Source organism: Pleurodeles waltl, chromosome 7 (genome assembly GCF_031143425.1).
Source record: "Pleurodeles waltl isolate 20211129_DDA chromosome 7, aPleWal1.hap1.20221129, whole genome shotgun sequence".
Classification (NCBI taxonomy): domain Eukaryota; kingdom Metazoa; phylum Chordata; class Amphibia; order Caudata; family Salamandridae; genus Pleurodeles; species Pleurodeles waltl.
The window spans coordinates 1,515,733,597-1,515,759,566 of NC_090446.1; the positions used below are offsets into that span (position 1 = coordinate 1,515,733,597).

The 25,970-nt window shown below is 48.0% G+C and overlaps 2 protein-coding genes across 2 annotated transcripts in view; one reads left to right on the plus strand and one right to left on the minus strand.

The window, feature by feature from the left end:
• The window catches only part of ETHE1 (ETHE1 persulfide dioxygenase), a 49,632-nt gene extending 41,122 nt beyond the window's left edge, over positions 1 to 8,510 (minus strand). The window contains exon 1 of the mRNA XM_069201322.1: positions 8,246 to 8,510. Within this exon, the coding sequence (XP_069057423.1) occupies positions 8,246 to 8,359 (114 nt within the window). The 5' untranslated portion in view covers positions 8,360 to 8,510. The remainder of the gene's footprint in view (positions 1 to 8,245) is intronic.
• An 8,582-nt stretch (positions 8,511 to 17,092) lies between these two features.
• Positions 17,093 to 25,970, plus strand: part of LOC138247100 (uncharacterized) — a 37,018-nt gene continuing 28,140 nt past the window's right edge. Inside the window, exon 1 of the mRNA XM_069201844.1 lies at positions 17,093 to 17,133. Coding sequence (XP_069057945.1) covers positions 17,093 to 17,133 — 41 coding nt within the window. The remainder of the gene's footprint in view (positions 17,134 to 25,970) is intronic.

The following is a 25,970-nucleotide window of genomic DNA, read 5'->3' on the forward strand; positions in this document are numbered from 1 at the left end:
TCACGGTAGGCCCAATTGATCCTTTCACCACAAAAATTCAGGATCATCAAGAAGATCAGTTTTAAGCAGACAGTTTCATTGAGGTTCATAGCTCGTGCAGTGGGGCTGTTGGCCTCATTGATACAAGCAATTTTCCCAGGGCCCCTTCATTATTTCGTTCTTCAATGCCAAAATATCCAGCATCTCCACAAGGGTCTCTCCTATGGACGAAGCCAAGACAGAGATCTCTTGGTGGTTGGACCGCATGGAGGCTTGGAATGGCAGAGTTGGAATTTGGCTCAACCCCAGAGATGATAATAAAGTCCGATGACAGCCTTTGGGGTTGGGGAGCCCGCTGCAGTCCGTTCTTCACAGGGGTCGCTGGTTCAATGCAGAGCTGAGTCTCCACATCAATTGCCTGGAACTCCTGGCAGGGTCCTTTGCAATTCAGAGCTTTTCTCCGAGAAGGCGAATTGTTGCATACTTCTTCGCATGGACAACATTTTCGCAGTCCGCTATGTGAACAAGTTAGGCAGGACCAAATCATCACTACTGGCGAAGATAGCCAAAGATTTTGGCCAATTTTGCCTTCAGAATCATATATCAGTAACAGCAGAATATATCCCAGGCCAACGCAACATAATTGGGGATTGGAATTCATGACATCTTCGGCAACTGGAGACTTCACCCAAAAGTCTTCTCTGAGCTTCACCAACTTTGAAGGCCATGCGAGATATACTTATTTGCATCTCGCCTCAATCGTCAAATTCTGATATATTTGAGCTAGCGTCCAGATCCGGGTGCACGAGCCAAAGATGTGCTACTCCAGGATTGGACCCCCTGTCTGGGTTATTCCTTGCCTCCTTTTTTTGATGATTTTCAGGGTGTTGGCACAGTTGAGATGCCAGAGGGCAGAAATTGTCTTAGTGACTCCACTGTGGAGAGCGCAAACGTGGTTTCCAGTGCTTCTGGAACTAGTATGTGCTTACCCAATTCTACATGTGTGGCGATGGAACCTCCTTTTGGACCCGGGGGGGTCTTCCACAGATGCTGATCCACGCAGGTCATCTCTATCTTGTGGCATGGAGGGTTTCAAGGAAAGATGGAGTCTCCTTGACCTTTTGTGAGAAGCTAATGACTACATTAGTCAAGACTGGTCCTCAGGAACACACAAGAGATATGCTTCGGCATAGAGACGCTAGTGTAATTGGTGCAGTGAAAGGAGTGCAGATCCCTTTGGAGTGGAATGCAGTGTAGTTATAAATTTGTTATCCTCGCTGGCCGCTTCAGGCTTGGCATATCGGTTAGTGGACAACTTTAGGTCAGCTATTTTAGCGGGTCATTCTCCAATAGATGGCAGACCTGTTGTGTGTAACCTATTAAGAGGTTTTTGGATGGTAAAACCCACTCAGCCGAAATATTCAGTTTTATGGGATGTTAATATAGATTTGCGATTCCTAAATTCTTGGCCGGACAATAGATATCTTTCTAGAAAACAGTTATAGGCCAAACTGACCATTCTTTTATACCTTATTTCCTGTAAAAGAGTGTCAGATGTGAGAGCATTAGAACTGGGAGTGAACTTTCTCTCCTGAAGGAGTTTCATTTACTATTACCAGACGGGCTAAATGTCATTCCAGGTTAGTGTCTTACCCAGTCTTTCAAGATAACCCTAAACTTTGGATAGTGCAATGTCTGAAAGCGTATGAGGAGAGATCCGCTGAATTTGGTACAAATATACGAGGCCAATTGTTATTTGTGCTAAAGAAACCATTTCTTCCTGTAACATTTGCTACTTTAGCGAAATTGATGTGCTGTCTCTAAGCGAAAGCAGGTATTGACATTACTGCTTTTGGCGCTCATTCCGCAACAGGTGCGATGGCTTCAAAATTGTTTGCTTTGGGGTCTCGCTTAGATGATATTTTAAAAGCAGCAGACTGGTAATCTGAGTCCATGTTTTAGGCTTTTTATTACAAACCCATTGTAGACGTTGCTTCTGTGGTGGAGGCTCACCTTTAAACAGGCATAATCGGAGCCTCCAGTCCTGACAGAGAATAATTTTCAATTCTATTAACATTGCGGAGGTAAGGATTATCTCACCCATATCTATACTAAATTTCATACAGTTGCTAGCTGATAAAGATTTGTATATGTTATGTGATTTTTTTCCCACGCTGAGAAGAAACTGTTTATGATGTTTAACTATATTAGACAAGTGTTTACGGCTTTGATACGTTACTTATTTTCAGGAAACAACGAGAAATGAGTTGGCTCACGCCATCGTTACGAGTTTATGAGAGGCGCCAACGTACATGCCTTGGCGCCTTATGAGAGGATCAACATCCCTACGTTGAGGGCAAGACTTTGATTCATGAATCCGATCTTCAAGAAAGGTTCCCATTGGAATAATAGTTGTTTTTTCCAGAGAGTGGAGGAGTCTACAGTTTCAGGATCCCAGATTGTTTAACTGTTTTGTATTATGGAGCAAAGAAAAAGCAAACAAAAAGAGGAAGCTGTATTGAAGTATGGTGGTTATATAGGGGTATGGGCTCTATGGTTGGGCATGTGACTATGGTGTGTTAATAGAATAGTTAGTAAGGTGTATTTGATTGGCTGCTGAAAATAAAGAGTGAAGAAAGAGAAGCATAATCATCACCTGTGTGTCCTTAATAGTTGAAAATTGTTGTCGCGAACGCTAGAATTGTTTTTATTTTGCATAAGGCTGGCCTGGCTTATAGTGGGTACCTTGTGGTACTTACACCCTGTGCCAGGTCCAGTTATCCCTTATTAGTAGAATAGAGGTGTTTCTAGCAGCTTAGGCTGATAGAAGGTAGCTATGGCAAAGCTTAGGCTGAACTAGCAGACATGCAAAGCTCCTACTATACCACTTATATCATATAGCACAATATCATAAGAAAACACAATACACAGAGTTACTAAAAATAAAGGTACTTTATTTTTATGACAATATGCCACAAGTATCTCAGTGAGTACCCTCAGTAAGAAGGTAAGTAATATACACAAGATATATGTACACAAACCCAAAACAGGTAAGTAAGAGTAAGAAAAGTAATGCAAACCACGTAGAATTACAATAGGATGCAACAGGTGAACATAGGTCTAGGGGCAACACAAACCATATACTCCAAAAGTGGAATGCGAATCACGAATGGACCCCAGACCTATGGGAGCTTGTAGAGGGTCGCTGGGACTGTAAGAAAACAGTCAGGGTGTCCAAGATACCCCACCCCAAGACCCTGAAAAGTAGGAGTAAAGTACCCCTATTGCCCCAAAAGGACACAATAGTCGTGATAGGGGGATTCTGCAAGAACCACAAACACCAGCAAAGCACTGAAGACGGATTCCTGGACCTGAGGACCTGCAAGGCAAGGGGACCAAGTCCAAGAGTCGATAGTGTCCAAGGGGGGCAAGAGCCCAGAAAACCCCGGATGAAGGTGCAAGGAAGCTGCCTCCGGATGGAAGAAGCTTAGGATTCTGCAACAACAAAGAGAGCTAGGAACTTCTCCTTTGGATGGAAGATGCTGAACGTTGCAGAAGTGTTCCCACGCAGAAATACAGCAAACAAGCCTTGCTAGCTGCAAGGGTCGCTGTAGAGGTTTTTGGGTGCTGCTGGGGGCCAGGAAGGACCAGGATGTCGCCCATTGGAGGAGGAGACAGAGGGGGAGCTCAGCAACTCAGAGAGCCCCCACAGAAGCAGGCAGCACCCGCAGAAGTACCCGAACAGGCACTTAGAAGATTTGTGAACCGGAGCTGTCTCAGAGTCACAAAGGAGGGTCCCACGACGTCGGAGGCCAACTCAGAGGGTTGAGCACTGCAGGACGGAGTGCTGGGGACCCAGGCTAGGCTGTGCACGAAGGAAATCCTGGAGGAGTGCACAGGAGCCGGAGCAGCTGCAAATCACGCAGTACACAGGTTTGCGGTCTAGCGTGGGGAGGCAAGGACTTACCTCCACCAAACTTGGACTGGAGGATCACTGGACTGTGGGAGTCACTTGGATAGAGTTCCTGTGTTCCAGGGACCATGCTCGTCAGGATGAGAGGGGACCCAGAGGGCCGGTGATACAGTCTTTTTGGCGCCTGCGTTAGCAGGGGGAAGATTCCGTTGACCCACAGGAGATTTATTCTTGGCTTCCTGTGCAGGGTGAAGGCAGATGACCCCCAGAGCATGCACCACCAGGAAACAGTTGAGAAAGCCAGCAGAATTAGGCGCTACAATGTTGATGGTAGTCTTGCTACTTTGTTGCGGTTTTTCAGGCGTCCTGGAGCAGTCAGCGGTCGATCTTTGGCAGAAGTCAAAGAGGGAAGTGCAGAGGAACTCTGGTGAGCTCTTGCATTCATTATCTGAAGAATTCCCCACTAGCCAGAAAAGGAGGTTTGGCTACCAAGAAAGGAGGATTGGCTACCAAGAAAGGTAAGAGCCTATCAGAGGGGGTCTCTGACTTCACCTGCTGGCACTGGCCACTCAGAGCAGTCCAGTGTGCCCCCAACACCTCTGTTTCCAAGATGGCAGAGGTCTGGGACACACTGGAGGAGCTCTGGGCACCTCCCCTGGGAGGTACTGGTCAGGGGAGTGATCACTCCCCTTTCCTTTGTCCAGTTTCACGCCAGAGCAGGGCTTGGGGATCCCTGAACGGGGGTAGACTGGCTTATGCAGAGATGGGCACCATCTGTGCCCATCAAAGCATTTCCAGAGGCTGGGGGAGGCTACTCCTCCCCAGCCCTTCACACCTATTTCCAAAGGGAGAGGGTGTAACACCCTCTCTCAGAGGAAATCCTTTGTTCTGCCTTCCTGGGCCAGGGCTGCCTGAACCCCAGGAGGGCAGAATTCTGTCTGAGGGGTTGGCAGCAGCAGCAGCTGCAGTGGAGACCCCGGAAAGGCAGTTTGGCAGTACCTGGGTTCTGTGCTAGAGACCCGGGGGATCATGGAACTGTCCCCCCCAATACCAGAATGGTATTGGGGTGACAATTTGATGATCTTAGACATGTTACATGGCCATGTTCGGAGTTACCATTATGATGCTATACATAGGTAGTGACCTATGTATAGTGCACGTGTGTAATGGTGTCCCTGCACTCACAAAGTCCGGGGAATTTGCCCTGAACGATGTGGGGACACCTTGGCTAGTGCCAGGGTGCCCACACACTAAGTAACTTGGCACCCAACCTTCACCAGGTGAAGGTTAGATATATAGGTGACTTATAAGTTACTTAAGTGCAGTAAAAAATGGCTGTGAAATAACGTGGACGTTATTTCACTCAGGCTGCAGTGGCAGGCCTGTGTAAGAATTGTCTGAGCTCCCTATGGGTGGCAAAAGAAATGCTGCAGCGCATAGGGATCTCCTGGAACCCCAATACCCAGGGTACCTCAGTGCCATATACTAGGGACTTATAAGGGTTTACCAGTGTGCCAATGAGAATTGGTAAATTTAGTCAATAGCCTGTTAGTGACAGTTTGGAAAGCAGAGAGAGCATAGCCACTGAGGTTCTGGTTAGCAGAGCCTCAGTGAGACAGTTAGACCTCACACAGGGAACACATACAGGGCACATACCTATGAGCACTGGGGCCCTGGCTGGCAGGATCCCAGTGACACAGGGGCTAAAACATACATACAGTGAAAATGGGGGTAACATGCCAGGCAAGATAGTACTTTCCTACACCCAGATCTTATTAAAACTGCTGCCCTGAGGGAAAATGCCTGGCTCTGTCCACTGCCAAGTTCAAGTCCTTCGTCTATGTTGTTGCATCCTGTGACGGCGCTGCTTCCTCGGATCTCTGGTCTCAGTTACTTTGCGGTCCTACTTCGATGTCAGTGATCTATTTCGGTTTCTATTTTGAAATTCTGGTCCCGCCCCCCAGGCACCGTCATTTCCGCTGCCTCTTGTGTCACGCGCTGCCTGTCAGACGCGTGACAGGTGGCTGCAGGGGGAGGACGTTCAACGAACGAAGTTAAAAATGTTGCGGTTACGTGGGGCGGTCACTAACTGTAGTTCGCGTGTGAATTTATGGAAAAGCTCGTGCCAAAGTTAATAGGGCATTTCGCAAACGGGGACGTTCGCTCCAAACTGGGACAGGAAGAGAGGGTGGGCGGCAGGAAGAGAGGGTGGGCGGCAGACTGTCCTAAAGTCAACTTTAAAGTTTCAGAGGGTGTGAGGGGGTCACGGAACGTTCACTGATGGGGGGGGCACAAACAGTAGGTTAAATCCTAGTAGTAAAAGTGCGTCCGGATAGAAGTGACTCCCAGGAATAAACAGTGCCAGGTCACAGATGATGGGGGCGCTGTAGAACCCTACCTTTCCACCTCGCACACGTCCGGGTCCATGAGGACCACAAACTATAACTGCAACACCCTCCCACCTGCAATACTGGGCCACTGCCTACCCCCAAGTGTCCCATGTTCCTGCGTATGTATCTAGATCAAATCCACCTGACACTGCTCACCTATTGGCCCATCCATGGCTCCTCACCCCAGGCCCATAACCATCAAGTCACCCCCATGCCACATGTGCATATTTATCTACATCAAATCCACCAGTCACTGATCATCTATTTGCCCACCCATGGCTCCTCACCCATTCCCCTAACTAACAAGTGATCCCATGCCACATGTGCACCAACAGTCACTGATCATCTATTGGCCCATCCATGCCTCCTCACCCCAGGCCCCTAACTAACAAGTGACCCCCATGCCACATGTGCATATTTACATCAAATCCACAAGTCACTGCTCACCTATTGGCCCATCCATGCCTCCTCACCCCAGGCCCCTAACTAAAAAGTGACCCCCATGCCACGTGCATATTTATCTATATCAAATCCACCAGACACTGTTCACCTATTGGCCCATCCATGCCTCCTCACCCCAAGCCCCTAACTAAAAAGTGACCCCCATGCCACGTGCATATTTATCTACATCAAATCCACCAGACACTGTTCACCCATTGGCCCATCCATGCCTCCTTACAGGCCCCTAACTAACAAGTGACCCCCATGCCACATGTGCACATTTATCTAGATCAAATCCACCAGACACTGTTCACCTATTGGCCCATCCATGGCTCCTCACCCCAGGCCCATAACTAACAAGTGACCCCCACGCCACATGTGCACATTTATCTAGATCAAATCCACCAGACACTGTTCACCTATTTGCCCATCCACGCCTCCTCACCCCATGCCCCTAACTAACAAGTGACCCCCACGCCACATGTTCATATTTATCTAGATCACATCTACCAGTCACTGATCATCTATTTGCCCATCCATGGCTCCTCACCCATGCCCCTAACTAACAAGTGATCCCATGCCACATGTGCATATTTATCTAGATCAAATCCAACAGTCACTGATCATCTATTGGCCCATCCATTCCTCCTCACCCCAGGCCCCTAACTAACAAGTGACCCCATGCCACATGTGCATATTTATCTAGATCAAATCTACCAGTCACTGATCATCTATTTGCTCATCCATGGCTCCTCATCTCAGGCCACTTATCTAACAAGTGACCCCATGTGACACCTTAAGACATCTTACCTTTTCACCCAACACCACTTTTCGCACTGTGATGTTTCAGCCCGTGTTAAACTATAAGTCCCAGAAAGCAGTGCGCCTGTGACTAACAATGCACGATTGGCTCGTTGTGATAAAATACGACATGGGACTCCTTGGCAATACATGTTTCTTGCCATTCCTCCGATGCCAATATCACAATATTCCAACCCATATTATACTCTTCTTGTGCCGCCTCCTTGACCCGTCCCAACTCACTCTTACGTTTTGAAGGGTATCACCCTCCTCTCAGTGTTATTCACTCTCTAAAAATGAAAACACATCATAGGCTTTGGTAGCCCCCCCTTTTAACTCTACACCACCTTTTGAAAGTTTATGTCAGTGACTCTAGAGGGATCACCCTTGAAAACACGACATCACCCTTACTAAAGTGCCAATACGTTGACAGGTGGGTCTAGGCGCTGCCTCAGCTCTCTACAGCCCCATTCTCGCTACCTTAGCCTTTATCTCCCCCGGCTCTCCCCCAGGTGGCCCTTTTCAATGCTGACTGTGCCCTCTAGCCCCAGCCCAGACTTCCCAAAATCATAGCACCCCCTCCCTCCCCACCCCCTGGCCCACCCCTCCCTCATCCCAGGGGTCACTGCCCTGCTCCACCTGCTGCAGCCCCATGCCCAATGACCCCTGCCCTCCTCCAGACCCCTCCCTGGCCCAGCCCCCGGGCCCCCACCAGCCTCACCTGCCGGAAGATGAGCCCCTGCAGCTGCCCTGCCCGGGCACAGTAGCCCCTGACCCCCCCGGACAGGGGGTGCCCCAGGGCCCGCAGGCCAGCCTTCGGGAGGGAGCCCAGCATCCTCAGCGCAGCCGGAGACAAGTGGGTGCAGGCAGGGCTGGGGCGGGGGGTGACAGCAGAGGGCGGGCAGGGGAGGGGGCAGTACCGACAGGGCAGGGCCCCGAGAAGGTAAGGTAGGACCTGGACCCCCGCCAGGTAGCAGAGGCAGCACTGGTGGAAAGAAGGGGAGGGTCCCAGGGAAGGAGCCTGGGAGGACCCCAGCAGGCCGGGAGGGGCTTGTGGACAGGGGAGGGGCAGTGGACACGCGGGGAGGGCCGGGCAGACAGAGGACTTCCCCAGCCAGGCAGAGGGGAGGTGCCGCTGCAGCCCGAGTAGGAGCTTCCCGAGGAATGACTGTGACCTACACCGCAGTTAAAAGTACCATTCATGCTCTGCAGGGACCGTGAAACACCAAGGCTTCTGCAGAGAAGCAATGTGGCTGTCAGCAAGAACTCTAGCCACTGGGAGGACTCTGCATGGGTTGTGAAGGCATGAGTACTGTGCAGGGACTGGGGGTGAGTAATGCCCCCTAGGGACTGCAAGACTTTTAATATCTGCAGGGACTGAAGACATGAGTACTGTGCAGGAACTGAAGAAATGAGTACTGTGCATGGGGTGGGTGTGAGTAATGCCCTTGAGGACTGCAAGGCATGCAGTATCTGCAGGGACTGAAGACGTGAATACTGTGCAGACACTGGGTGTCAGTAATGCCCCCTAGAGACTGCGAGACATGTATCTGCAGCGACTGAAGACATGAGTACTCTGCAGGGACTGGGTATGAATAATATCCCTTGGGACTGCGAGGCATCTAGTATCTGCAGGGACTGAGATATAAGTGTTGTGCAGGGACTGGGTTTGAGTAATGACCCCCAGGGACGGCAAGACATTCAGTATCTGCAGGGACTGAATATATGAGTACTGTGCAGGGACAGGGTGTGAGTAATGCCTCATAGGGACTGCAACACATTCAGTATCTGCAGGGACTGAAGACATGAGTACTATGCAGGGACTGGGTGGGAGTAATGCCCCCTAGGCACTGTGAGACGTGTAGTATCCGCAGGGACTGAAGACATGAATACTGTGCAGGGACTGGTGTGAGTAATACCCCCTAGGGACTGCGAGACATTTAGTATCTTCAGGGGCAGTGCACCAGTATGTATTCTAACACACTGTGTGACAGCCAGTGAGTGATCTCTAGGGACTGTCAGGCTCTAAAGCATTCCGAAGGGGCAGTGAGTTCATGGGCGAAGTGAAGAGACTCCGGAGGGACTGTCAGACAATAGATGCCTGACCTCCCCTCGGACTATGCCCTGCTAAACTCTGACAGTGAGTAACTACTCTCTCGAGTCTTGAGACATTATTACTATTCATTGGAAACTGTCAAGCAGTGAGCACTGCAGGGACTGTCAGACACTGGATCCCTGGGCTATGCAAGGGCCGAGCTTCTCTTTTTAACTCTTGACACTGGGTAAATACTGTGTAAAGACTTGAGTCAATACATACTCTGTGGGTACTGTGAGGCAGTGAGCACTGCAGAGTCTAAGACACTGCACCCATGGGCTATGCAAGGACGGTGCCTCCACTGAACAGTGACAGTGAAGACTCGAGTCAATACATACTCTGTGAGACTGTGAGTCAGTGAGCACTGCAGAGTCTGAGACACTGCATCCCAGGGCTATGCAAGGACGATGCCTCCACTGAACAGTGACAGTGAAGACTCGAGTCAATACATACTCTGTGGGACTGTGAGGCAGTGAACACTGCAGGGTCTGAGACACTGCACCCATGGGCCATGCAAGGACGGTGCCTCTCTGCTGAGCTGTGACTGTGAAGACTCGAGTCAGTGCATACTCAGTGAGACACTGCATCCCAGGGCTATGCAAGGACGGTGCCTCTCTGCTGAGCTGTGACTGTGAAGACTCGAGTCAGTGCATACTCAGTGAGACACTGCATCCCAGGGCTATGCAAGGACGGTGCCTCTCTGCTGAGCTGTGACAGTGAAGACTCGAGTCAATACATACTCTGTGGGTACTGTGAGGCAGTGAGCACTGCAGAGTCTGATACACTGCACCCATGGGCTATGCAAGGACGGTGCCTCTCTGCTGAGCTGTGAAAGTGAAGACTCGAGTCAGTGCATACTCAGTGAGACACTGCACCCAGGGGCTATGCAAGGACGGTGCCTCTCTGCTGAGCTGTGACTGTGAAGACTCGAGTCAGTGCATACTCAGTGAGACACTGCACCCCTGGGCTATGCAAGGACAGTCCTCTCTGCTGAGCTGTGGCAGTGAAGACTCGAGTCAGTGCATACTCAGTGAGACACTGCATCCCAGGGCTATGCAAGGACGGTGCCTCTCTGCTGAGCTGTGGCAGTGAAGACTCGAGTCAGTGCATACTCAGTGAGACACTGCATCCCAGGGCTATGCAAGGACGGTGCCTCTCTGCTGAGCTGTGGCAGTGAAGACTCGAGTCAATGCATACTCAGTGAGACACTGCACCCAGGGGCTATGCAAGGACGGTGCCTCTCTGCTGAGCTGTGAAAGTGAAGACTCGAGTCAGTGCATACTCAGTGAGACACTGCACCCAGGGGCTATGCAAGGACGGTGCCTCTCTGCTGAGCTGTGACTGTGAAGACTCGAGTCAGTGCATACTCAGTGAGACACTGCACCCCTGGGCTATGCAAGGACAGTCCTCTCTGCTGAGCTGTGGCAGTGAAGACTCGAGTCAGTGCATACTCAGTGAGACACTGCATCCCAGGGCTATGCAAGGACGGTGCCTCTCTGCTGAGCTGTGGCAGTGAAGACTCGAGTCAGTGCATACTCAGTGAGACACTGCATCCCAGGGCTATGCAAGGACGGTGCCTCTCTGCTGAGCTGTGGCAGTGAAGACTCGAGTCAGTGCATACTCAGTGAGACACTGCATCCCAGGGCTATGCAAGGACGGTGCCTCTCTGCTGAGCTGTGACAGTGAAGACTCGAGTCAATGCATACTCAGTGAGACACTGCACCCATGGGCTATGCAAGGACAGTCCTCTCTGCTGAGCTGTGACAGTGAAGACTCAAGTCAATACATACTCAGTGAGACACTGCACCCCTGGGCTATGCAAGGACAGTCCTCTCTGCTGAGCTGTGGCAGTGAAGACTCGAGTCAATACATACTCAGTGAGACACTGCACCCCTGGGCTATGCAAGGACGGTGCCTCTCTGCTGAGCTGTGACAGTGAAGACTCGAGTCAATGCATACTCAGTGAGACACTGCACCCATGGGCTATGCAAAGACAGTCCTCTCTGCTGAGCTGTGACAGTGAAGACTCGAGTCAATACATACTCAGTGAGACACTGCACCCCTGGGCTATGCAAGGACGGTGCCTCTCTGCTGAGCTGTGACAGTGAAGACTCGAGTCAATGCATACTCAGTGAGACACTGCACCCATGGGCTATGCAAGGACAGTCCTCTCTGCTGAGCTGTGAAAGTGAAGACTCGAGTCAGTGCATACTCAGTGAGACACTGCACCCAGGGGCTATGCAAGGACGGTGCCTCTCTGCTGAGCTGTGACAGTGAAGACTCGAGTCAATACATACTCAGTGAGACACTGCATCCCAGGGCTATGCAAGGACGGTGCCTCTCTGCTGAGCTGTGGCAGTGAAGACTCGAGTCAGTGCATACTCAGTGAGACACTTCACCCCTGGGCTATGCAAGGACGGTGCCTCTCTGCTGAGCTGTGGCAGTGAAGACTCGAGTCAGTGCATACTCAGTGAGACACTGCACCCCTGGGCTATGCAAGGACGGTGCCTCTCTGCTGAGCTGTGACAGTGAAGACTCGAGTCAATACATACTCAGTGAGACACTGCACCCCTGGGCTATGCAAGGACGGTGCCTCTCTGCTGAGCTGTGGCTGTGAAGACTCGAGTCAGTGCATACTCAGTGAGACACTGCACCCCTGGGCTATGCAAGGACAGTCCTCTCTGCTGAGCTGTGGCAGTGAAGACTCGAGTCAGTGCATACTCAGTGAGACACTGCATCCCAGGGCTATGCAAGGACGGTGCCTCTCTGCTGAGCTGTGGCAGTGAAGACTCGAGTCAATACATACTCAGTGAGACACTGCACCCCAGGGCTATGCAAGGACGGTGCCTCTCTGCTGAGCTGTGACAGTGGGTAAATAATGTGTAGTGACTGTGGGGCTATGATGCAGTGAGCACCGCAGGGCGTTTTGACACCCCGTTTCTAAGTCAGGAAATACTGTAAGTAACTTCCTGGACTCCTCAGCACGAACTGTGTGGCAAGAAGTAGACGCGCTTTCCATGCAGGGTATGGGAGTACTCACAGCCTCCCCCGATCTCTTTCTGCCTGTGTGCTGTGACTCAGCAGTTCCCTCAAGTTCGTGCAGTACGTGCCTGCTGCGGAGCCCTGCATGGACTGTCCCTTCCCCAGGCGCAGGAAGGGCCTGCTAGGCCTGGCTGTGGGAGGTGCAACCATCGAGGAAACTTTAACTCGCTCACTGCCACTGCCGTACTCTTGTCACAGCCCACAGCACTGCAGTTATGGGTACATTGGCTCACCAAACCCACCAGGGTGGAAATGGACATACTGTCGTGTCAGCCTGTTTTTATACAGATGTGACAGCCAGTGACGGTGACACAGCTCTGCCAAGTTTCCCAGGTCCACGACCAGCTCTTCTAGTTAGGTTTTTATTTCGCATCTGGGACACCATTGTAAAACCAGGATTAAAAGTCCAGAATGCAAAGGAAACTCTGGTCTGGAACAGCTAGACAAAGCCTGGAAACTTGCCAGCTTTGAGTATACGTCTGGGATAATACACAGAGATTTCCATAGTGCTGCATTGTGACAAGAGACCCACTTATAGCACTAGATTTTTCCAAAGTCAGAAGTTTACATTTTCAGGACTGCTGCCCCTAGGTCAGCAGAAGGCCAAGGTCGACAGCTTTAAGGAGTTCTTTGACATACAATCATTGCTGTCTGGAAGAGCAATATATTGTCCTCCTTGAGACACCGCCCTCCATAATGAGGGCGGAGGGTACACAATTTCCTAGCTATCGCGTCATGAGTTTTAGATTCTGTTAAGGACACGGAGGCTTCGGATTATGCTTCTCTTTCTTCACTAATAAATTCATAGCAGCCAATCAAATAAAGTTTTTAACAAAGACCACATTTCCCATAACATCATAAATACGTGATCAGCCACAGAGCTCCTGCCCTATAAAATCTCTTTACGATCCCTCATCTTCCTCTTTCTTTGCTCAATTTAATATCAGTCTCATAACAAGAACAGTCCAAGCCTTGCAAGGACAGGACCCAATCCAAGAACATCCACAGCTCCAACGGGAGCCCAACCTGACATCAACAATCGTAGCAGTAGATCTCCACTTCTGAGCAGTCGACCACGGAATCAGAGCCATCCACCTTGGGAAGCCGAAAACAGAACTCATGTAGCTGGAGCATTAGATTCTAGTGAATACAAGAAATTTGTAAGCCCGCCTTAATTAATATTATTATGGGAGGGTAATTTCAGGTACAATACATGAAACAGGTGCACATTGAAATTACAAGAAGAACATGTTAATCATGAATCTTCATCTGGGTTGGATAATCCTCACCTTCGTATCCTTAATAGAATCAAAATTTCATGACACAATAGCTAGAAAATGTTGTATTCTATGTCAGGACCAGAGGCTTCGGATTATGCTAGTTTAAAACTGATTAGGCACACCCGATGCCACATCAATATTAGGTTTATGATAGAACACTTTAAAAGTCGAATCAGAAGACCAATCCGGTGCGGCCTTAATATCCTCCCAATGAGAATCAGTGGAAAAAGCCTTAGAGGCCATGGCTCCCCGAACTGAATGAGCACCAAAAGTGGCCACATCGATACCAGCCTCACTTAGCAGCCATTTAACCCAATGGGTCAAAGTAGCTGAGGAGACCGGGCGGAAAGGTTTCTGCAGGGAAATAAGTAATTGCCCCATTGTTAGACCTGACAGCCTCAGGGTGGTCATCCCCCAACTTTCTGCCTGCCTTCCTCCACTTTTCTGATACTGTTTTTGATGGTTTTAGGACTCTGCACACTTTACCACTGCTAACCAGTGCTAAGGTGCATATGCTGTCTCCCCTAAACATGGTAACATTGGTTCATCCCCAATTGGCATATTTGATTTACTTATAAGTCCTTAGTAAAGTGCACTACATGTGCCCAGGGCCTAAACATTAAATGCTACTGATGGGCCTGCAGCACGGATTGTGCCACCCACATAAGTAGCCCCTTAACCATGTCTCAGGCCTGCCATTGCAAGGCCTGTGTGTGAAGTGTTACTGCCACTTCGACTTGGCATTTAAAAGTACTTGCCAAGCCTTACACTCTCCTTTTTTTCTACATATAAGTCACCCCTAAGGTAGGCCCTAGGTAAACCATAGGGCAGGGTGCTATGTAGGTAAAAGGCAGGACATGTACATATGTGTTTTATATGTCCTGGTAGTGAAAAACTCCTAAATTAGTTTTCCACTACTGTGATTCCTGCTCCTTTCATAGACTAGCATTAGGACTACCCTCATAGACTTTTTGAGTGGTATAATCTGATCTGAAAGGGGTAACCAGGTCATATTTAGTATGACCAGAATCGTAATAGAAAATCCTGCTTATTGGTTAGCTTGGATTTAATGTTACTATTTTAGAAATGCCACTTTTAGAAAGTTAACATTTCTCTACACTTAAAACCACCTGTGCCTAACAGCCTGTCTCCAATCAGCGTCTGGTCTGTGCTGGTTGACAGCTCTCTTGTGCATTTCACCCAGACAACCACAAACACAGGACACTCAGTCACATCTGCATTCTTCTGCATACTGAATGGGTCTTCCTGGGCTGGAAGGTTGGGTGGCCTGAGGGGAACTTGTGCACTTTAAAACCACTCTTTGAAGTGCACAGGTTCCCCTTTCAGCCCAGTCCTGTCTGCCAGAGTCCCAGTGGGGGGTTATCAGTCCATTGTGTGAAGGCAGGCCACTGGCCTTTGAAATTTAAGTTTCAGGCCCTTCACCCTTCCAGTCCAGGAAGACCCATTCTTTGAAGTCCCCCCACTTCAAAGGCATTTTTGGGTATAGACTGACCCCACCAACTCAGACACGTCTGGGTCTACACCTGAACTCTGTCAGAGGAGCTGCCTGGCTGCCCAAAAGACTCATCTGGACTGCTTTGCTGGGAGGAACTGCTGCCCTGCTGTTGCCCCGCTTCCCTGATGGCCTCTGACGATGCTGGAAGGACTCTGCTTTCCCCAAAAGTGATCTCCAAGGGCTTGGATTGAGCTTTTCTCCTGTTTCTGAAGTCTCAGGGCCAACAAAGACTTCACCTCTGTAAGAAATTCCTTGTGTGTCTAAAAATCGACGCAACGCCTGCCGAAATCGTCACGAAGCCTGCATTGTGACCTAGAAATCGCTGCACAGCCAACGGGATTGACGCAGCCTGACTTCCACACTAGAAATTCAACGCAGCACCTACCTTGCGGTGGAAAATTTGACGCATTGCCTACCAGATCAACGGAGCGCCTATGCCTTATTCCAGGGCATAAAGGATTTTCAATGCATCGTCCCTGGGCATCAAAATATCCCATCGCAGTGATGAACCAAGACAGCGCGCCGGAAAAATGACACAAACCCTTGCAGTGTTTTAAGAAACAACGCATCATTTGTGCCACGTCAGAAAATTCGACGCAACACCTTATTTTTCTGCGCAGTTCATCCTCTGCGGTCACCATGCGTTGTTATTTTTGACGCATACCAGGTACTGTGTGTAACAAAGAGACAACTGCTTATTTCTGAGGATTGAGACTATTTTAAACTTTTGTGATATTTCAACTTGTGCTTATTGGATCTTAGTTATTTTGACCTTATTTTATTCAGATAAATATTATCTATTTTTCTAAACCTGTGTGGTGTATTTTTGTGGTGTTTTCCCTGTGTTATTGTATGATTTAGTTTACAAATACTTTACACATTGCCTTATTAGTTAAGCCTGACTACTCAGGGCAAAGCTACCAGAGGGTGGGCACAGGATAAATTGGATTGTATGTGACTTACCCTGACTAGGATTGTGGTCCCTACTTGGACATGGGTGTATACCTCTGCTAACTAGCGATCCCATTTCTAACATTGGTGATCAGCGGTGAGGATAGGGCTTGTGTAGATGCAGTTCCATACAATAGCTATGTGTACACTACCCACCCACAGTCAAAGATAATTTTTTGATTTGTTTCTTTTTTGCTACAAATTTCCCTGCTTGACATTTTCTAATCTAATCCTATACAACATGTCTCTGGCTGGGTCCACAAGTGGAGCTGGATAGTTTGACCTAGCTAAGCTGGAGACATATACCGTCAGCCAGCTGAAGGGTTTCTGCAAAGGGATGGGGTTACCTACTGTGGAAGGAGGAGTACCAAAAGGTGCTGAGGGCCTGGGCAGAAGCCTGCTCACAAGAGCATGATGAGTTGGGAGAGCAAGTGGATAGCTCTCCTGAAGATTTACCAGCAGTAGTGGGGGGTAACACCCCTGATTTTGTTTTTCCTGCGGAACCTGGAAGCAGTGTCTCCCATCATGGCCTAACCGCAGAGGAAATAAGGGAGGAAAGAGAATTTCAACTACAGTTGGCAACATTAAAAATAGAGGAGCGGAGAGCGGAGACTGAGAGAGCCTTGGCAGAAAATAAACTGACCTTGGCTCACCTGGAGCTCAAGTCTAGGGAGTCCAGCAATGATGGTTGCAGCACACATACAGGACCTGCTGGTGACAAGAAGGTACGTATACCCAAGGATGTGGTGCCAAGTTATGTGGTGGGAGATGACATTGACAAGTGGTTTTCTGCTTAGCAAGTTGCACTTAGGGCTCATGGGGTTCCTGAAGAGCAATGGGGGCGGGGTTGTGGAAACACATGCCAACACTTGAGAGGGACACACTTCTTACATTAGAGGTTGGGGACCAAACCAAGTATACCACTATGAAGGACATTTTAATTGCCAAATTTGGACTGACCCCCTGAGAAGTATCGCCAAAGATTCAGGACAGTAACAAGCTCCCCAACCAAACCTGGATAGACTCTATTTATTTTTCCAGTAAGGCACTGAATGGCTGGGTGCAGGGCAGTAAAGTAAATGATTACATGGGTTTGTACAATTTGATCCTGAGAGAGAAAATGCTCAGTATTTACTTTACAGAGTTGCGCCAGCACTTGGTAGATAGTAAGCTGACTGATCCCAGGAAGCTTGCTGAGGAGGCGGACCTCTGGAATAGCACCAGAGTGTCCAAAAAGGTATCTGGGGGGACACCCACAAAGGTGGTCAGGGTCCTCAACAGAAGAAAGAGGGGGGAGAAAAACTTAAAAATAAGGAGCTCTTAGAAGACCCCCACAATAATTCTCAAGGAAATAGTGGTAACCAGCCCCAGACTTATTCTAAAAAGAAAGGGTTCTTTGACCATAAGACAGGGAGGTTTGTACCCCAATGCATAGAGTGCTCTAAGTATAGTCACTCTAAGGGTGACTCCAGATGTCCAAAGAGGGCACAGCCCCCCACTGGAGGGCAGACACCTGGGTTGGGTAGTGTAGCACTCAGGAGGAAGGGGGGGGGAGTATGTGGTCTCAGTTAGTTTTGGGGGAAAAACAGAGGTAACAACAGTGTCCCTGGGGCAGTGCATAATTTGTGCTTGTTGTTTCCGGTGCAGAGCACGGCCACTTATATTTGAGGGCCGGCACTTATTTTTCTGCCTCAAGCATTTACTGCGAGCAAAAGACACATATGAAAAAGACGGAAGAAGAGAAAAATGAAAAAGCGTCACAATGGGAAAAAGCAGAAAGCTGCAGGAGTGAGCTGAAGGGACAGGGAGTGGCTGTAAATGGATTAAAGATGCCCGAGGTGGCTTCAGGATTACGCTGCCTCAGTATTCCGTGTTTGCACATTCAATTGTAGCAGCCACTTGTTCAAGAGTGGAGCTTTGGGCACAGGCACGTTTTTATTTACAAATTAAGCACTGCCCTTAGGGATGCAGAAATGGTGCCTTCCCCAAAAGTGCTCTCCAAGGGCTTGAATTGAGCTTGCCTCCTGTTTCTGAAGTCTCAGGGCCAACAAAGACTTCACCTCTGCAAAAAAAATGCCTGCTGAAAGCGGCACAAAGCCTTCATTGCGACTGAGAAATCGCCGCACAGCTGACTGGAACGACGCAGCCCGACTTCCCGACTAGAAATTCGATGCAGCGCCTACATTGCGATGGAAAATTAGACGCATCGCCTACCGTATCGATGTGCCTTCCTCCAGCACATCAAGAATTTTCAACACACTGTTCCTGGGTGGCAAAATATCCCCACATCGCAGTGAGGAACCAAGACTGCATTTTGAAAAACGACGCAAACTCTTGCACTGTGGAAAGAAACAATGCATTGTCTGTGCCACATCGGAAAATCCAATGCAACACCTCATTTTTCCACGCATCTCCTCCTCTGCTGTCTCCGTGCGTCGTTATTTTTGATGCATGCCAGGAACTGTGTGTAACAAAGAGACAACTGCTTATTTCTAAGGATTGAGACAGCAGACTATTTTAAACCTTTTAAAAATGATACTTGTGCTTATTCGATCTTTGTCATTTTTACCTTATTTATTCTGATAAATATTATCTATTTTTCTAAACCTATGTGGTGTATTTTTGTGGTATTTTCACTGTGTTATTTTATGATTTAGTGCCCAAATACTTTACACATTGCCTTCTAAGTTAAGCCTGCCTGCTCAGTGCCAAGCTACCCGAGGGTGTGCACAGTATAATTTGGATTGTGTGTGACTTACCCTGACTACGTTTGTGGTCCCTACTTGGAGAAGGGTGAATACCTCTGCCAACTAGAGACCTCATTTCTACCACCCGTCAAATCTCGTCTAAACTGATGTGTACAATCTGCATAAACTTTAATGCATGACACAACACACAATTTCCTATCATGGGGAAAAGCAGGATAAGAAATACAATGGGATGCAGTTTTGGTACACCTCAAAATGGGAAAAGACACCCCTGAGGGAGTAAATACTCTACCTGCTATATCAAGGGCCCTCACATCCAAAATGCGTCTGCAAAATATTAGGCATAAAAGCATTGTCAACTTTGCGGAAATCTGCTTATGCAATAAACCCTCATTACAAGGCCAAGACTTAATGAATTTCAGGACCACATTTACATCCCATAGTACCAAATACTAGGGCTGAGGGGGCTTCACCATTCAAATGCCCCTAAGAAGCTTACAAATCAAGGGGTGCTCACCACCTGGTCTGTCCTGAAGATGCGGATGCCCTGCAGAAATGTCAGAACGGAAATTATTAACAGTCCTATAAGCCAGGTCCTGGGAGGCAAGGTCTGACAGGAAATTTGCTATGACATGAATTTCTGCTCCCATGGGATTCACACACACTCCATTCATCTCAGCAATGTACTCATCGCCGCCAGGCTTGCTCATATTTCTTATGAGTAGAGAGAGGCCAGGATTGTGATCGGAAAAACATTGCTGAAACTGAAACTCCCTGCACTTACCTGTTTCTCCGGAAAGTCTCCACCTGTATGAGAGTCAGAAGACCCTGTGATACCAGAGGATGAGGAAGACCTAATGGATCCGTTAGAGTGTCTGGGAAGAACGGAATCTGCACCGGGAGACTGCATGAACATGCCATCGTTGACGGGAACCAGGGCTGTGCTTTCCAGCATGGGGTTATTAATATCAGTTCCGCCCCCTGCTTCTGAAGATGGGCAAGAACTCTGGGAATCATAGAGAAGTGGGGGAAAGCATACATTAGGTCTTGCAACCACGAATGAAGAAAAGCATCCAGACCCGCTGCTAGAGGATCCGGGATGTACTCCTCTAATCTGATGATTGAGGCAAAAGTGCCAGCAATCCTTTGTTATCTCCACGAGAAGGCAAGACCGCGTCCCCCCAAACGATTTATGTACCTGACTGCAGATATGTTGTCCATTTAAATACAACACTGAGCTTTCTTGGGAGACAGGGATTTGATCTTAAAAGCCTCCGCCAGGAGTTCCAGAAAATTGATATGATACTGAAGCTCCTCCTGAGGCCAACAGCTCCACGTCTCTAACAGCGTGCTCCTCAGCCCCACCGGCTGGCGTCTGACTCTATGATCGCTTCCGGAACCGAGGCAAAAATTGCTCTCCTGTTCTAGGCATCCATGTGAGTCAACCACCAGGAAATCTCCATCCTGGCTTCCTCCAAAAGGACAATCTGTTCTGAGTATCTCAAACCCTTTTGGAGGATGCCAGAAGCCCCACAAGGTGGGCGAAAATCACTATGATAGAACATAGTTTGGACAACGGTAAAAGGAGTTCCGCCCTGACTTAATCTAATTGGAAACCTAAGAATTCTATATTTTGGGAAGGCAACGTGGAGGACTTCTCATCATTGATGATAAACCCCAGATCCTGTAGGAGCTGAATTGTCCACGAGAGATGACAAAGGACCGTCTCCCTGTCTGAGGAGGAAGGACTGAAAGCAGCCTCTTGAGAATGCTTTGTAAGCTTTGGGAAGGATTCAGGAAGTTCTTGGAGGGGCTGATCCCCATATTTATAGTCACGTTGCACAGATGCTGCCATGTGCGCCAAAAGTTCTGCTGACGAGTATCCCCCCCGAGCACAGTCTCAGGGAGGGATCTGAGACATAGGGCGTCATCTGTGGGATTAAGCTTAACTGGGTAGGAGCACCCATTAATTCCCGCCTGCCAAAATTAACCAGGGACTGAGTAAATGGTTTAAGGGCCTTGGTCAAGGCCCAATTCACGGAGTCCTGCACATGGTATCCACAAGTGCTTCCACAAGTATCTCTTCCATATGAGGTTCATATGGCCCTTCATTGACACCAGTGTACTGGTTATCCTCATCATTGGCGTAGTATGCCATGGCAGATACCTGGCGAAGGTGGAAGAGGTTCAAGCGGGAAAAACCCAAGAGAAGGTGAATATATATAATAAGCTGAAAAAACTTCTTAAAGTAAGCCCAAAAATGAATTGTGGAGGGAGCCACTTGCTGACCAATGCCAATGCAGAAGGAATGCATATTCCCCTGGGACAGGCCCTGAATACGCTTTATTCTGCCCCGTCGGGGGTTCCGGGACCTCAGTTTGTTTCCCATGAGTCAGGCAACACACGTTGAGCCAATTACAAGAATATCATCTGAATCGGCTTCAGCGCACGTGCGCGAGAGGCAATAGAAAGAGGACAACATCCTCGAGTGAACACTGAGCAATGAGGCTCCTGAGGTCCTGCTCCCACTCAACAAGTGTGACCTCCGATAACAAGAAAAAACAATGTATAAAAATTGAAATTGTAACCTTATAAGGAATGAGCACATATCTAACAGCTGCTGCAGCAGCAAAGAAGGAGGAAGACGGGGGATCGTAAAGAGGTTTAATAGGGCAGGAGCTCTATGGTTGATCACGTGTTTATGATGTTATGGAAAATGTAGTCTTTGTTAAAAACTTTATTTGATTTGCTGCTGTGAACTAAACAGTGAAGACAAAGAAGCATAAGCCGCAGACTCTGGTCTGGACATAGAATCCCAGTTGCAACTAGTCTGAAAGTGTGGGACTGGTCCTATTGACCACCAGATGGTAAACGAATGCCCTTTGCAAGTGATTCACAATCTTTTGACTTCAGTGACCCCTCCACTTTATCATTACTGGAACACAGGAACCCCCACTGAATCATTAGTGGAATCCAGGGACCCCCCACTGAGTTATTACTGGAAGCCGGGGACCAAAGCCCAAACATTGTCGATGATATGAACAACAAAACAATGCACAAAATACAGAAGCGAGCACACCATCAAGCACATACACAAATGATTACACGTTTTATTTAATTTGCAAACAAATAAAGTAAAAAAATAAACATTTTAATTTTAATAGGAAGGTTGGAGCTTTTCTAAATTCAATTGAAGCCACACATCGTCCACACTATATTCTGTTTGATGCTACTGCACTGTTCCTACAAATTAATCTGAGCATACTAGCTTTAATTTTCAGCCTCCAATTTCAAATCCCTTGACATTTACAGTACTTTTTGCAATTTTCAATTGTAAATGTAGCCACTTTATTTCCATATACTTTATTAATCTGTTAATATTAGTTAATTTTCTAAGCAGTCACGGACCACTTGAGGAGGCTTCGCAGATCCCCCGTGGTCACCGGACCACAGGTTAGGAACCCCAAACCTATGCTTTTCTAACCCGATTGGCACTCTTCCGCTAGAACATAACTCTTTAGAATCGCCTCCTGGTGCTCTGCTCACTTCACTAATCGGTTTCATGCCTGCACAAAACTACTACTACCTAACCCATATAAATTTAATGTAATCTCTATGACAGAAACCTTCACTAGCTTAAGAAATGGCATATCTTAAGCACACAAAACTACAGCTATTAGCATCATCCACAAAAATGCGAACCTGATGTACGACATTAGTTTTCATGTCAAAGAATATTTGTGACAGTACTAACAAACCAAACAATGGATTAACCACAAACCCAGGATTTCTCCGATTGGTGTGCCACTCACCGTAAAAGTGCTTCAACACCTCTTCAAGGGTAGCAAGTATGACTGCAGTACTAATAGAATTACAATACAGTACCAGGACAGGGAAATCCTGTCTGGTAAAGATGCATGTTTTCAAATTTCTTGCACATCATGTCAAATTCTGTTTGTTTCTCAGGTCTGGGTTTAGAAAAATCTATAGCAGGGGGAGAATAAATCTTATTATTAATTCTCCATGTGTTTTTTTGGGGTGAATCTAGTTTTCACAACAATTGCGATCTGGCACGTACAGCACTGAGATTGCCCAGGATTGAGCTAGGAATGGCGCACAGCCTAAATTCCTTGGCTATTCAAATAGGAGATTGCTTGTCACAGTATTATCCTTTGACATCATTTCTTTTTTGTTCCCTTCATGTGAAGATAGCTGTTCTTTATCTGTTTCAGGCAGGTTGTCATACTGTTCCGCAGTCTGAAACCTCACATGGACAGAACAAATTTGGATCCCACACTCGCAACACAAAACAGACATCCTCAAAACTGCCTACCCCACACCTCTGAACCCCATGTGCACAACCTTCAATCTGCTCTCAAACGCTGAAACAGTGTCTATCCTTAACCCACTCAAGATCACCTCATATGAAAACGAAATTATGCAGTCCACCTTGGTTAAATCTCTTCAAGGTATGCCTCAAACCTCACCTCAAGACTGTCAACTTCTTCCTCTCCCATAGAATATTCCTGGATACCTTCAGGCCACAACAGATCTCTCCCTTGCTGAAGAAACAAACAATGGACCAAGATGACCTTGCCAATATCCACCGCATTACCCGCCTAACCTTTATCTGTAAAATCATGAAATAAACAGTCTACCTGGCCACATGAACCGATCAGTAAGAACAGTCTCCAGGAGTACCAATCCAGCATCAGACCATGCTTAGGCACAGACAGTTAGTGTTCAAGTGGTCGACAAAACACTCATCATCAATGGTAGATACCATGCCTGCATCTTGATCCAGCTCGACCTCTCTGTGGCCTTAACCATATATCCACAACTTAGAAAAACTCAGCTTCTATGACTGTAGCGGTTCAACTCATGCCTTGCCAACCGCCAACAGTTGGCACAGATTGGCACCACAAGATCCTAGAGGCTCACTGTCACCCGGAGTACCACAGAGCTCTATATTCACCCCTTCATCTTCATCCTCCACCCTGGGATCCCTCATATCCATAGTGTTTGGACAGAAAGGTACCTAGCATGGTGATGCATGTGTACCTTTGTCCTCAGTGACCCAGCTGCAAGGATGTCTGGATCCCTGGTGCGGATTTTTGTTGTCATGCACAAATTCGGATCATACGTGTGCACCATGACAGGTCCGTCTCACGGATTGAAGTCTTTTTGGAATGGTCGGGGCACCCAAAGCGCTACCCACATAGTGGTGAAAGGGTACTGCCTTTGCCAGGATTTAAGTAGCAAGAGTACGGTGGTGCCAGCATAATATGTAGTGATCAATAGAATTTAATAACCCCCTTACCACTGTCACTGGACTGAGGCCTACAGACTCACTAATGTGCTGTGCATTGTGTGTATGTTGTATGCATGTGCTGGATGTATGTGTGCCTGTGAATGGTACAATACAAGGAATATTCTGGGTTATAATTTGAGGAGGTAGAGGCATCCCCCAGACAGATTTGAGGATTGCTGCATTCATGTGAACTGGGTAAGACGCGCTGGAGGAAGGAGAGCCAGGCTCTCCAGCACAATTCAGAAAGTCTTCTTTGATTCAGAAAGAGGTCACTGGAAAACGGCTGGGTACATCTCTGGAAGGAGATGGTGTTACTAAGGGAATCAAGAAGAGTAGGGCTGAGGCCCAGGGATAAACCTTTGATACACATATCACTGGCTGACATCCAGGTGTAAACCTCTAGTCATTCCCATGGCCAGTGTTGTGAGGCTATCAGATTTGTAGTTGCTCTTCTGTGATAGACTGCTTTCTCAAGGAAGGACAGGGCAGAGGAGAGAGCACTTCAAAAGCAAGTAGACTCCCAAGACAAACTTCAAAGAGTCAGACCCTAACTCACATGTGGTGATGGAAATATATAAGAAGGGGGGCTTTAGGCCCCCCAAATTGTCAACTGTCAAGCAGCCAGACGGGTTGTGCGAGGAGTGAAGTTCTGCAAAAACTCTGCCTCTGACCAGGGCAGGAGGCTAAGGCCTGCCAGTCTCTCAGCTAGGTGAGGGGACATCACCCAGAAATATCACGACCACGTGCCCCTGGAGCCTAGAGCACCAGGGTCTGCCTGCTTGTCAAGACCAGTGAGTTCTGTGAGGAAGAGGAGAGCTGGAGGGAGCAAGGTTCAGTGGTAGGTCCTGGTTAGTGAATCCCTTTGGCGAAGTGCAAAGAGACTTGCTGCTGCACCGATCAGGTCATAATCAGTGTGCATGGTTGAGTGACCCCATATGCCAGAGGGGGCCTGTCGGCACTCCGATGGAAGAATTTTACTGCACTGAGAATTGCCATGATTTCCCTCCAATTTGAAGGTCTCTAACTTTCTAGAAGGGACAATCTGAATTGATATGACTGGTCCTGAAGAGTTGCACCCCATTCTAGGGCATCTGTTGTCATCTATACAAGAGGCTCTTGATGCATACTTGTGCCCTTGGGAAGGTTCCCAGTGTTCAACCACCAGCGTAAAATTGTCTCCGACCTCCTGAGTCCCCGAACCATCTGTTGTGTAGCCATTTTAGCTATAGTTTTATATATGTTATTTTAGCAAACTAGGCCTGCCGCTGTGCACTTTAACCTAGATATGTTTTATTTTAGCTTGTTATATTATTTTAAACAGTAGCCACATTTGCGTTCTTGTTTTATTTTCTCTATCTAGCTGTTCTTCGCCTAGGTCAGCACTGCGTTCTTAAACAAGACATTTCTTTCACTCTATGTTTTCTCAAGGCTTCAGTAAGATAGGTTGCCGGCAAAAGTGGTACGCTCTGTCTCCAATGTTCACAGAAACATACACCCTCTTACATGGAGATCCATTCTTGGACCATCAGCTGTTTTATTATAA